This window comes from Rhinolophus hipposideros (assembly GCF_964194185.1).
Source record: "Rhinolophus hipposideros genome assembly, chromosome: 12".
Classification (NCBI taxonomy): domain Eukaryota; kingdom Metazoa; phylum Chordata; class Mammalia; order Chiroptera; family Rhinolophidae; genus Rhinolophus; species Rhinolophus hipposideros.
The window spans coordinates 71,957,242-71,971,688 of NC_138058.1; the positions used below are offsets into that span (position 1 = coordinate 71,957,242).

At 37.4% G+C, this 14,447-nt stretch overlaps 1 protein-coding gene across 3 annotated transcripts in view; it reads right to left on the bottom strand.

Annotated features, from left to right (window-relative positions):
• TAF1B (TATA-box binding protein associated factor, RNA polymerase I subunit B) overlaps positions 1–14,447 on the bottom strand; it is a 68,741-nt gene that overhangs the window by 22,062 nt on the left and 32,232 nt on the right. For all 3 annotated transcript variants that reach the window (XM_081069633.1, XM_081069634.1, XM_081069635.1), the window contains one exon: positions 691–838. In XM_081069633.1, the coding sequence (XP_080925759.1) occupies positions 691–838 (148 nt within the window). The remainder of the gene's footprint in view (positions 1–690; positions 839–14,447) is intronic.

Consider the following 14,447-nt stretch of genomic DNA (forward strand, 5'->3'; position numbering starts at 1 on the left):
AATCACATTTTTGATACTGCTTAAGCAGTAGTATAGTCACACCATGTTTGCATTTTCTCTTAAAAATGAAAGTTCTAAACTCACATTTCTAGTTTAGCAAGAAATTCAGGAATGGATTCCATCGGCAGATTCCATCTGCCTGTGTCTCAGTATATTGTGAAAAAGGTCTATGAGGTCCTTTTCATATTCTGTGTTTCGATGCCTTAAAGAGTGCACTGTGACCCCATTGGACTTTGGTCCCCATTTGTTTTAGGGACTGGAAATAGCATTATGTCACCAAACAATAAAAATGTTACAATAAATTAGTTTCTGGGATTTTTAAAAATTAGAATTTATTATGTAATAATCATGCTTCATGTAAATGAAGACGTGCTTCTTCTTGGGGCAGGGGTGGGGTAGGGGCGCGGGTGCACTCAGGTCATTGATAATACACACTGAAACATTTGTTACTTGCACTCAGCAAACTTACTGTCAAAACCAAATGTTCTCTCAAGCATATCCCTCACACTAAAAGAGAACTCTTCACTTCTGAATGGCCTGAAATATTTTAAGAAAGGATTCTGAACTTAAAGCTGCATGTTACTGTGGACCCTGCCAGTTGGCTCTACTAGTCTAGGATTTGACAGGATGTTGTATTTGCTCACTAAGATCCTAGGAGGAAAAAACTCCTCATCAATACCACACACTCACCAGGGAGGTTGACCTCCATCAAGTATTTCATACACAAGATGTTTGGATGCAGATAGCAGTCTTCGGTTATGTCTGGGAAACGAGGCAAATCTAGAAATGTGGCAACTTCAATCATTTTTTTATGGATATCCTCATAGTTAGGCCAAGACTGAAATAAAAGAGAGATAGTCAAGCTAGCGATTTAGGCAACATACATTTTAAAAAATATATTTTTTCTGATTTATAAAATAATATGTATTCATTGAATAAAACTGGGGATGTGGAAAAAAGCATGAAGAGAAAATCCCCCTGAATCCCTAATATCCTAACTTAGCAATAACACAAAATTTAGTAATAACACTAAATTTAAGAGCCACTAACATTCTATAAATGTTGGCTCATAAAACTCTTACTGACCTTACCCATGATCTAGTGAAATCATTACTTCTTGCCAGTCATAGAAGAATATTCCATATTCTTCTGTGAAGGGATAAAACTTTGACCCAATTGGAGTTACGATGTTGTCATAACTCCTCTGACACAGGCACCCTCTCATTAATCTTCAAATTCACAGCCAACAAATTTAGCTCGCTATTATATTCAAATGCTTCTATGTGGAAGATAACACCAGGGTTTAAGTCTAATAGTTTAAAATCCACAATTTATAGAAAGTTTCTTATAGAATTCAAGAAAATCTATGAGCTAATACTAGTAAATTCTGCTTACTTTAAGGTTCACTCCTGTAGTTTACTGGGTATGCTACTTATATTTTTACAATTTATAAACATTTGTGATATTAATACTACATATACTTTTTCCCCATTTAATAAAAACATTAAATTTAGAGTCTATTTTATGCGAGATACTTTGGAAAATATAAAGATGAATGAAACAATCCCGTCAAGGACTTCATAATCTAAAGGGGAGATAGGTGTGCAAAAATGACCTTAGTACAAGATAGGAAGTTATCAAGTATTACAGTAAAATTGAAAAAAAAATAAAGCTATGGGATTTCAGAAAAACTAACATTTCTAATATGATAGGACCCTGTTCAAACTAGGCCTGAATACAAACATTTTGGAAACCTCTTTGGCAGTATTTGTAAAATTTGAGCATGTGCACGTTGTGACAAAGCGATTCTACTCCAAGCTACACATACCCAGGGGAAACGTGCGGGCATGTCCATGAAAGACATGTACTAGAACGTTCATAACAACACTACTTGTAAAAGCCCCAAACTGGAAACTACCCAAATGCCGTCAATGATAGAATAGACAAGTACATTTTGATACAGTCTCACAATGGAATATATACAGCAAAGAAATGAACGCTCTACATGCAACAATTCTACAAAGGAATCTCCAAAACACAATGTTAAAAGACAGAAGCCAGATGCAAAAGAGAATGATTCCATGTATATAAAGAACAAAACTCAGCAACTCAGCAGCAAGCTTCTGAATGGTTAGAAGGCACGAGTGATTCCTCTTAGAGTAGGGGAGGCAATGAGTGGAAGTAACCAAAAGGGTAGAGCTTCTGGGGTGCAAGTTATGTGGATTCTAGACGGGGCAGTGGAGGGCAGTGGTGGTGGGGCCTTTTCAGCCTATGAAAATTCACCAAGCTATGGACATTTGTGATATGTTCACTTTTCTGTATGTCTAGTTTATCTCAAAAAGTTTTTAAAAAGTTAAAGATAGAATACCGAAACAGAAAGAACGACAGTTATGTAAACCATTTTGTGTAACAGACCACTTCACATACTCCCTTTGTAAGAGAAATAATCTAACTGGTGAATTCAGAGTTAGAAAGACATTTAGACGTATATGGTCCAACTTTACAAGATCCCCAGCAGGCAGATGTCTGGCCCTTATCGTAAATCCCAGTGGTAGGGACTCGAACCTTCTCTGAGGGTAGTCTAGTCCATTTTTAATGGGTCTAATCATTAAAAAGTTCTTCCGTATTTTAAGTGAAAATCTGCTTCCCAATTTGAGTTTATAGTCAATTAAACCCTCAAGTTGTTTAAAAAATATTGCTGTTAAGTCCTATCTTGAACATCTTCTAAATGTGTGCATGTATTTGGGAGCCAACTGAAGGAATGAATATTTCTGTTAAATTTTACTTTGTTAACTTCAGCTCATGTATAATTTTAAGCATAAGGGAATACTTTATAATGGTACAGGGGTATGCTTATTAGAAAACTATCATACTATTAATTTCCAGATTTTATAACTATGCTTGATTTGACTTTGCCTGAAGCTACAATCTTTGCATATTTATTTTGATACAACTATTTCAGCATCTAAACACTGAGTTTTATTAGGGGAAAAAAGCCTTCAGTTTATGCTGTATTATTAATATATGATTATCTGTAGCTGAAAAATACAAAGTAAATTTCTGTCAATCCAAAGCAGCAATATATCTTTTTAGGTCTTTTTTTAATGTTGATATACAACAATTCTACTTGTAGGGTGAAATACTATTAATTGTATTCTCTTTTGTGAATTTAAAAGAGACAAAAGGAAAACAAATACTCAGTGATCTTTGGGAGAAAGGGGTCTTCTTTTTTTCTTTACAAAATTCATTCACTTAGACCTCTGCTTCATTTTGCACAGAATTTGAAGCATCTTTTCAATTTAAGACAATTTTAATATTACTGACAAGATTTATGGCAACTCTAATACTTTTCAATAATGCAGGTAGGGGATACAATTAAGTGCTTTTATCTGTAAACAAAACAAACACTACATAGAGCAGTGACAGTTGCCCTTAGAAAAATAATCATTTCAAAAACCAATTTAATAGATAAGTTCATGACAAGTAATTGTAAGGTCATTAATGAATAGGAATCTAGTAGGCTAATGTGATTTAATATATTTTTTAAATGTCTACACTAAAAGCTGGTACAGTATCAGCTTTAGTGTAATAGACAAATAGGCCACCATTCTCTCACAATGAACTGAGGATGAAATAATTACTATGCGAATCTACATATTTATATTATAGTTTACAATTGATTCCAGATTCTCATAGTTTCAATTCAGTTTGGTAGCTCTGACTTTAAAAATAAATTTCACTTATTTTTAAATAGACTTTTTTTTTTTTAGACTTTTTGAATGACACTGAAAACTTTTTAAAAGCTGGGTAGGTTTTTAATAATCATTCCACTTATTAAACTGTAGAATGATTGCTATGCATTTAGTTGTTTCTAGTTTTCATACATATATAAATAAGGCCATGATGAACATCATGACGCACTGTTTAGCAACATTTAATCTGATTAAAAACTAATACATGATCATTATAAAAATTTATGAAACAGAAAATCTATAATAAAGACAACAAAAATTGTTCAGGGGACGGACGGATGGCTCAGTTGCTTAGAGCGTGAGCTCTGAACACCGGGGTTGCGGGTTAATTCCCACATGGGCCAGTGAGCTGTGCCCTCCGCAACCAGAATGAAGACAACGAGTTGCAGCTGAGTTGCTGCTGAGCTCCTGGGCGGCTGGATGACTTGGTTGGTTGGAATGTGTCCTCTCAACCACAAGGTTGCCAGTTCGACTCCCGCAAGGGATGGTGGGCTGCGCCCCCTGTTCCCCAATAAAGTCCTGTCCCTTTCCCAATAAAATCTTTAAAAAAAAATTGCTCTCAACTTAGAGAAAGTTACTTTAGGGTCTTGGTGGACTTTCCTCTCAGCCATTAGGGGCACATCCATATTTATAACATTGGGATTTAAATCCAACAGCCTCTTTGACACCGCTGCTTAGATATCTCTCCACTATGTCAAACTTACATATTCCAAATTGAATTCTTCATCTTCCACACCCCCAAATTGTATCCCTCCATCGGCGTTCCTTACCCAGTCAGAGAAAACAAGCACTTGGCAATCATCCCTGAAAGCTCCCTTTTCTCACACTCCACATCCATTCAATTCTACACACAGCTGAGTCCACCTCAAAGCTGGGCTGTGATTGCTGCTATTTCTCATCACTTCCGCTGCTACTACCCTAATCTAACCTACCACACCCAGGCCTCCTAACCGCTACCCCTATATCTGCTTTTGACTCTTTGAAACCATTATCAAGAGTGATGTTTTAAAGTACAAATCTGATATGTCACTCTCCTACTAAATCTCTTTAATAGTTTACACTGCTCTTAGGCTAAGCTCCTGTCTACCTGAGAACCTTTGTAAAAGTTGAAAATTAGGCATATATAGTTTTGCCTAAAATTAGGCATATATAGTTTTGCATTTTCACCTAACATTTTGTGAGCATTTTCTGTCATGAGATAGCCTTTGAAAACATCATTTGAGTGACTGGAAAATATTCTCCTTTATGAATCCTTTATTATTGGATAGCTGTTAGATATATATTACATGTATTCCTATGACACAGCTATTAAAAAGTATTTCCATAGCTGTTCCATGACTTAGGAAAATATTCACAGTACAATACTGAAAATATTTTGCATTTATTTTGTTTCTAAATATTTAAAAAATTTGTTTCTAAATATTTTAAAGATTTGTATATATTCTTCAATCCTAAGTTTGCAAGTGTGTTTATGCACATTATATAAGACAATCAAAAATACCCAATGTTAATGGCATCCATGAGAAACTGGATTACAGATGATTTTTACTTCTTTATACATTTCATTATTTTCTACATTCTTTTTAATCATTCTGAACATATTATTTTCATAATAAGAAAAAAGAATTCAATAACATATTACAGTGGTTTAAAAATTTAAACAGAATCACCATATGATCCAGCAATTGCACTTCTGGGTACATGCCCAAAAGAATTGAAAGCAGGGACCCAAACAGATACTTGTACACCCATGTTCATAGCAGTAATATTCACAATAGCCCAAAGGTGGAAACAACCCCAATGTCCATGAGTAATGGATAAACAAATGGTCTAGCCACACAGGAGAATATTAGTCAGCCTTAAAAAGGACTGAAGTTCTGACACATGCTACAAACATGGATAAACTTTAAAGACATTAATCTACATGAAATACGCCAGACACAAAAGGACAAACACTGTCGACTCCACTTGTATGAGGCCCTAGCACGAACTCACAGCGACAGAAGGCAGGATGGTGGACGTCAGGAGCTGGGAGACAGGGCAACGTGGAGTTAGTGTTGAATGGGTGGAGTGTCAGGTTGGGAAGATGAAAAAGGTCTGGAGATGGATGATGGTGATGGCTGTACAATGTGAATGCACTTAATTACACTGAACTGTATACGTAAAAATGGTTTAAGTGGGAAATTTTATGGTTTGTATATTTTACTATGATTTTAAGAAAGAATAAAGAAGGAATCTAAAATAACATCTAAAGGGAAAAAACCAACATATTAGAGACATCACAATTAGATGTAATAATAAAACTGAAGATTTTAAAAAGTCAACATACATAAAAATCTACAAACATTCAAAATCTATACCACTTGCTAACACCCATCTTTATGTAAAATATCTTAGCACTAGAAACATACATTTGGGAGGGGGGGTGAAATGATTAAACTATAACAATTAAATATGTAATACCAAGATACCGAGCAAAAAGAAAATACAATACCTGCCAAATCCCCCGCTCAGGGCCTCTCTGTCCAGAGACAATGCTTGATTACCACGTAATGGTTCTAGCACAAGACTGAAAGAGACCTTCTTAGTAACTCAAATGAGGTACGAGTGATAACTGGACGTTACCACCACCTGCCATTTCTGTCCAGGAGTGTTATCAAAAGGATCAGAACGCTACCTTCTGCCTCCATCATCACTTGAAGTGATGGCCCAATTGTCACTACACAGCTTGGCTATGGACTAACCGTCCTATGCAGCTGCTCCCATTCCAACTGTACCACCAGCTCAGCAAAGGCTAACCTTTGGCAGAAGGCAGAGAGCACTGTCACATATATTGTTTTAAAGAATAAGACCCCAGTGAAACATTTTTGCTTCTGTCCCATTGTCCTTGCCCAGGGGGTTGGGCTCTAATTTTGACAAGATTCTAAAACATAGATGACTATTACATAATAATTCCAGTAAACATTTAATGACTGTATTAGAACAATCTGATTTCGAATTTTAGAAAACTCATTCACGTACAGAGCACATCCAAGGGAAGGGTCTCATAGAAGCTGCTAGGTATTTGCACCACATTTTCACTAGGCGTATGGAGTAAGCAGAATAGGAGGTCTACAGAATCCCGTGCAAACTTGGCTTGTTTAGTGAGGTACGACAGCATTTGTTTTATACTAGGCTTTGGTTATCTGCTAATTAGTCTAATTCAACCTCAAATATTTTATGGAATAACAAAAGAAAGACAGACAGAGGTAGAGAGATAAGACTTGTTTTACTGCTAAGCACCATCTCAGAATCATCTGCAAGATGCTTGTTAAAAATGCATATTCCTAGATCCCACACCAGAATTACTGAATCAATCTCTGATGTTGGGTCTAAGAATCTGTAGTTTAAACAGGCTCTCCAGGATATTCTTATGTGAATGAATGAATGAATGAATGAATGAATACATAAAAGGCAGCAGCTTCCCACCCTCATTTTTCTGGCAGGCCCAAAGAGCCCCCAGACGGTCTCGCTCCACAAGCCTGAAAACAGAAGTGCACCCACAAATTCCAGGGATAGTCAGATGTTGTGGGAGGCCAGGAAGAAAAGAAAACATCGCTGGTTTCTATTCATGCTGTCTGGCAGCGTAATTCTGCAAGGGAGGAGTGGGAGTGAGAGAAACTGAGAACACCTGTTATCATTACACTTGCCTTAATTTCCCTCAGGTGGACTTTAAACCTGTCAGATTATTATTGCACAAACAATCCCAAGAACTGCATGTGGCCTATAGAGTACGATGGTGAACGAGTCTAGAATAAAGTTTGAAGACCCACAGTGTGTTGAAACTGGATCCAATAATGCCTTTATTTGGGGACCAACAGCTCCGAAGGAGTCTTTTCTTCCTTCAACCAACAGGGACCTAGTTTCACAGAGGGTGTAAGATTGCTGCAAGGCAAAATGAGTCACTGTGGCAAAGTGCCACTCAGTGGGTTTGGCGGAACCAGCATGACATCTTTTCTTTTTACTCATTCAGAGAGAAGATCAGAATGTTGTTGATCAACATTCAAAACACTGGAAATGTGCTTCGGAATGAATTTCCAGTTTCCTCTTTATCCTTTCTTGTTCAGTCTAGTGAGGGATGACGAAATGACTAATTCTCGAGAGTGTTTAGAAACATGGAGAAGGACCACGGTAGAATAATATGTGTTACATATTATCTGTTTAGAAATTGGTCTGTGGGTGGAAACTATATAAAAATCAAGCAAATCAGGCTGAAAAGATTGAAGTACTAGCCCCACTGGCAGAATACATTGTATCTGTGACAGAGACAAGTGTGGCTAGGCCCAAGTTCAGTTCAAGCAGTGACTGACATGATATGATATGTATGATAGAGAAGGTGTCCCAAAAAGAGACCAGATTTTCAGTTTATTCTATCAAATGAACTAAAATATTTTTGCTAGAAGTAAATGACGCTTTGAATCAGCACCATACTCCAGAAACTTGAGTTAAAAAATAAAACAGAAGACGCAGAGGAAGATAAAGGAGGAGGTTATCTTCAAATTAAATAAGTTTAAAAAGAAAAAGGCTATCCACTTAGAATTGGGAATCACAATTCAGAAAAAGGAGATGGTTGGAAATACTAAAAATTTGTACACCTGTCTCCTTTCCTGAGCTTTGCTCTTAAGGCAGGGTAATGACAGGAGGCGTGCTTGGAAAAAGAAAACAAACCACATGAATACTCTCTATTCTGTATACCATTCCCCTAAGTTTTAAGTGAGCTTTGTTTGTCAGATTTGTTTTTATTGGGACAGAGAGGCCTACTTAAAAACTACAGAACAACTTAATGGAAAGAAATAGTTCACCTAGGATAAAGGTTTAAGGGTCTTTAAAGCTGTTTTTTTCCCCCCTTAGTTTGTTTTTAAGGTGTGCTCAACTTTCTGGAATAACAAAAACAAAACAAAACCAAACACAGAAGAAAAACAGTCCCCAGCAGCCCACACACACAAAACTCCACCGGCATTATCTCCATCGCCATCTCCTAGAACAATTGCACCTTTTGTCATTTCTGGTGGAGGTACGGCTGCTGAAGAAGCCAAGACTTAGTGGGGAAAGCTAAGACATGGAAAGAGGGAAGAAAATGCTTCCTTTGTTAATGAAAAGCCGTTTCCATTTAAAAGTTTCAACATACTATGGAAGAGTGAATGCACTTCTGTGAGCGAAGAGAAAGCACACAATGAAGAAAAGCTGCCTGTCAATTAAATCAACAGTCACCTGAAGACATCCCAACCTTCCCCCTTTTTCTTGAAAAAGGAGGGGACAAGTGGGGGGAATGCAGATTATTACTAGACATGGTGGAGATGTGTCTAAGAGGTATAGTAAATAGGACACACAGAGCTTCTTGAGTGACACAGATTCATTTAATTACAATAGTAAAAAATCACAAGGTTCATAGGTTTTGTAAAAGACTACAAAGCTATAAGAAATTGTCCTAGCATGCATTAAAAACAGAGTGCTTGGGAAAGCATTTTATTGAATTTCACAAATATTTCAGTGAGTTTATTTTCCTTCATGAAGCAATGCCTTAAGACAGGTAAGGACAAGCTAGAGTTTCTGTTACACAACAGCAGACTCTTGTGATAAACCTGATTATAATACCCTGTCAGAGGTGAACTTCCTGCTTAGCTATTTAAAACAAGAGCACAGTGCCTCACCCTTATCCTTATTGTTGTTTTGAAGCAAAGATTCAGCTGAGAAAAAGCTAATGCTATATGCACCTGTTAATCCAAACTTAAAACGAGACTTTCTATTACAAAGGACAATTAATAAGAAATAAAAGTAATGTCAGAAGTAATGACAAAGCACTATAATATACTTACGGAAGAAGGTTAAAATGAATCCCACATGTATTATGATTCACAAAACAGTTCACCTCTCATTTCAGCCTGCTGGAATTATCTTAATGGTTGTGAATCTACCAGTAGTAACAAAAAATACTTTTTCATGTTCATAGGCTAGTCAACTGGAAGTCTATGGTAAATACATTGCCTTATGTGAACTATAGTCTTGGTCCTGGGGGTGAGACCATTTTAGAAATGCTGTCGACTTGCACAGACAGACAAATCTTATGAATAAATAAAAATGTATGAACTGATGACCAATGAAGATTTGCCAACTGAACAGGAGACAGTAATTTGTTTTGGCCCCAGGATCGGAGCAAGGAAAAACCTATTGGAGTCATCCTTCTGCTGACTGTTGCATAGCTATGTTCAAATTTCACATGTCTGTTCTAAAGAAGCTTAAAAGCTGGTGTCCAGAAGGGTAAGTAGATAATCCCAAAATAATTTCTATTTGATTTTGGAAGGGTTATGTGATTCTTGCAGCAGATTCACCTGTGTCGTTACTCGGTTTTCTTTAGGCTAGCATACAACCTGCTTCCCATTCTCTTCTGGGAAGTAGAAGTAAGGGGAGACCTGGGCTGAGCATGCTGGGTACTGGGGAGGGTATCGGCCCAGGATCAAATTACATCACAGATAATCCACATGAAATCATTGATTTCGCTTAGCAAATACCATGTTTCCCCCAAAATAAGACCTAGCCAGACCATCAGCTCTAATGTGTCTTTTGGAGCAAAAATTAATACAAGAATAAGACCCAATCTTATGTAACATAAGACCGGGTGTGATGTGATTGTGATTATGATGTGATGTGATAAATATAATATAATACCGGGTCTTATATTAATTTTTGCTCCAAAAGACGCATTAGAGCTTATGGTCCAGCTAGGTCTTATTTTCCGGGCAACACAGTACGAGGTATGATTCTCCTAAAAGAAGTGCCGTCAATGTAACCTCACACAGACATTTTCTGACCGAAGTAATTCGTTACCGGGTTCAGTATATTGGTAAAGACTACAAATGAACTGATAAGATTATTTATCTCATACTGGTTTTCATGAGTGATACCAACACACCCATAATTTGCATTTTTAAATAACCTTGCTTATAAGCAGAAATTATAACCCTTACATATTTACCACTAAAATATTAATAGAATGCTTTTTTAGTTTTTCCATCAAATGCCACTACTTAATGGCCTCCTAATATATTATGTAACAAATACACCAAAAGCAGTCTGGAAGTTTCCTACTTAGGTGGAAAATACTCCCCAACAGATCAATTTGAGATCTGAAAATAAAGTATTTAAACTTATTCTTTTTTTCAGCTTTTTCAAATCATTTAATCAATAAACACAGACTGAGTCCTTACCATGTATACAGAATTGCACTAGGTCTTACGGATAATAAAATAGAAGCATTAAATATGGTCCCTACTCTCAAAGAATAATTGGGGATGCAAGACACATACAAATAAGCCCATGTATTACATATTGCCTTTTGCTCCTTTGTTCCAGAAATTCTTTTTAGAGAGCATCCTCTAACTGCCTTTAAAATCTTGAAAAATACAAAAAATATGTGATATATCTGCAAGCTACAAAGCATATAAATGAATGAATAATGAATTCATAATAAAATGAATACCCATGAATCTACTACCTGACTGAAGAACTGGAACATCACACCACTGAGGCCAGCAGCGCTCTCTCCATCCCTATCCCACCCTCTACCCCCCCTCCAGAAGTAATCAGTATTCTGCATTGTGCTTATCACGAACTCGCATTTTTAAACATACTTTTATCACGCACATTAATATACCTAAATATCTTCATTTTAGATTCTTTTGAGCTTAAGAAAAATGGTATCATACTGTATAACTTTCTGAGTCTCACCTTTTACATGTAATAGATTGTTTCTTAGATTCATTCACATGGCTTGTGATTGTAGCTCATTCATTTTCATAATTGTTTAATATACTATTCATTGTCTGACTAGGTCACACCTTATCCATTTTCCTGTAGACAGACATTTAGATTGTTTCTAGTTTCGTTTGCTATGTGTTTATATTACCTAGCTGCCTTCTTTACCTTTTATCCCCAAACACAAAACTCCATCAATAGAGAACTAGTTAAGTAAATTGTGGCCTATCTACATTGTGTAGCTCTTAGAAAAGTAGTAAGTTAATAAGTAAATTGCAATTATACAAGAAAATATCCCTATTCTTAGAAAATAAATACAGAAATATTTAGGGGTAATGATAGAGGTAACTTACCTTCAATGATTTAGAAATAGAATTTCATACATAGATACAGATACATACATACATACATACATACACACATACATACACACATACATAGAGAGGATAGCACAAATGGGATGAAATGTTAACGATAACTGAATCTGGGCAAAGGATATATACAGGTGTTCTTTGTAATTTTTTGTATTTTTGCAACTTTTCTGTAACTCTAAAATTTTTCCAAAATAAAAAGTTTACTTAAAAAAGTTCTCCAAGATATAAGTGAAAAAGGCAAAGTACAATAGTTATTGTTACCAAAGCATAATCTTGTATTATTTTTTATACTTATACTTTGTACCAACATCTCTATAACAAACTTCTCACCTATTTTACCCCCGTCTCCTTTATCAAGAATAACTTAAAAATAGTCAGGGCAGCCCGGTGGCTCAGGTGGTTGGAGCATGCTCCTAACACCGAGGTCGCCGGTTTGATTCCCACATGGGCCAGTGAGCTGTGCCCTTCACAGCTAAGACTGTGAATAACGGCTCTCCCTGGAGCTGGGCTGCCGTGCCTAGCCGAGCTCGGTGTGAGCTGCTGTGGGCTGCGCTGGCAGGCAGCCAGTGTGTGGCCGGCAGTGGCTGGCCATCGGTCTGAGTGGCCGGTAGCTGACGAGAGCTGCCATGAGCTGCTGTGAGCAACCAACCAACGACCAACGACCGGCGACCAACTGCCTCAGCTGGGGTGGGGGGTGGAGGGAACAAGGCTCATAACACCAGCATGGGCCAGGGAGCTGTGCCCTACAACTAGACTGAGAAAACAATGGCTTAAAAACTGGGGGGGTGGAAGAAAAGAAAAGTCAAAGTAAATTATTACTGTGAAAAGTATTTCGGGGCCAGCCTGGTGGCTCAGGCGGTTGGAGCTCCGTGATCCTAACTCCAAATGCTGCTGGTTCGATTCCCACATGGGCCAGTGGGCTCTCAACCACAAGACTGCCAGTTTGATTCCTCAAGTCCCGCAAGGGATGATGGGCAGCGCCCCCTGCAACTAAGATTGAACACGGCACCTTGAGCTGGGCTGCTGCTCAGCTCCCAGATGGCTCAGTTGGTTGGAGCGTATCCTCTCAACCACAAGGTTGCCGGTTCGACTCCTGCAGGGGATGGTGGGCTGCGCCTCCTGCAACTAGCAACGGCAACTGAACCTAGAGCTGAGCTGCGCCCTCCACAACTAAGACTGAGGGGACAACAACTTGACTTGGAAAAAAGTCCTGGAAGTACTCACTGTTCCCAATAAAGTCCTGGTCCTCTTCCCCAATAAAATCTTAAACAACAACAAAAAAAGTATTTTGTGTAAACAGAAGCTTATAACCATGATCTTCCAATAACATGGTCCAGTTGGGGGGAAGTTTTAAAGCAAAGATCAGACTATTGACCATATTCATGAATAGAGATAGTTTTCTAAAAAATCCAAGAATGAATGAACAATGAGATACTTTTAGGCATTTAAGAAACAACTGTTTAAGTAAGTTACTTAAAAGCATCTGAATATTAACTCTACTTCTAAATGCCTAAAAATTAGTATTTGGAATACTTCTGCTTCTCGCCAGGAAGGATTAACTACTATGTGAATTGACCTCCCGCTGTAAACAGAGAACTAGAAAAAATATGTATAAAATAACAGATCCAGGTACTGGACAAAAGGAAGCACAGGACTATCACACTTTAGAGAAGAGAAACAAATGGCCTCAGTTTACTGCCTGGAGGCAATTTTCAAGCTGCAGTACAGGGAGTGAGACTTGCTGAATTGAGGAGACAAATACTGGAGCTTCCAGAAGCTGAGGTGGCTATAGTTTGCAGGCAGAATACCAGTGAGGATAAAGCTGCAAAGAAAGAGAACTCCAGAGATCTAAAAAGGGTTCTGTCAAGCCTTTGGCTGAGTACCAATCTGTGCATGTGTGAGAAAAAACCTGAGGGAGGGGAGAAAAATCATTGGATTTTTTTCAATGACTCAAAACAATTCCCAGAGCTCTAACAGGCACCATCTGGAGTGGAGAGACTTCATAATAACAGGGGCGTTGGGTAGAGTCTTCTGCAAAGACACGGCTCAGTGGTCTAAGGGAAGAGTCTAAGGGACTAAGCTAGTGCCAGAATAAAGGCCCTGGACCAGCCATAAAATAGCTTAAAAATAAGCTTCAAAATAATCAACCTGATCTCCAAGTTACCTAATCATACACCAGAACAAAAATCCAGTATCCGACAACATAAAATTTACAATGTCAGCATACAATCAAAAATTACCAGGCATGCAAAGAAATAGGAAAATATGACACATAACTAAGAGATAAACCAATCAATACAAAGAGACTCAGAAACAACAGAGACAATGGAATTAGTAGATGAGAATATTCAGCTGTCTACCACGTTTCCCCAAAAATAAGACCTAGCCAGACAATCAGCTCTAATGCATCTTTTGGAGCAAAAATTAATGTAAGACCTGGTCTTATGTTACTATAATATATAATATAATACCTAATTATATAATATAATATATAATATAATACCAGACTGGGTCTTATATTAATTTTTGC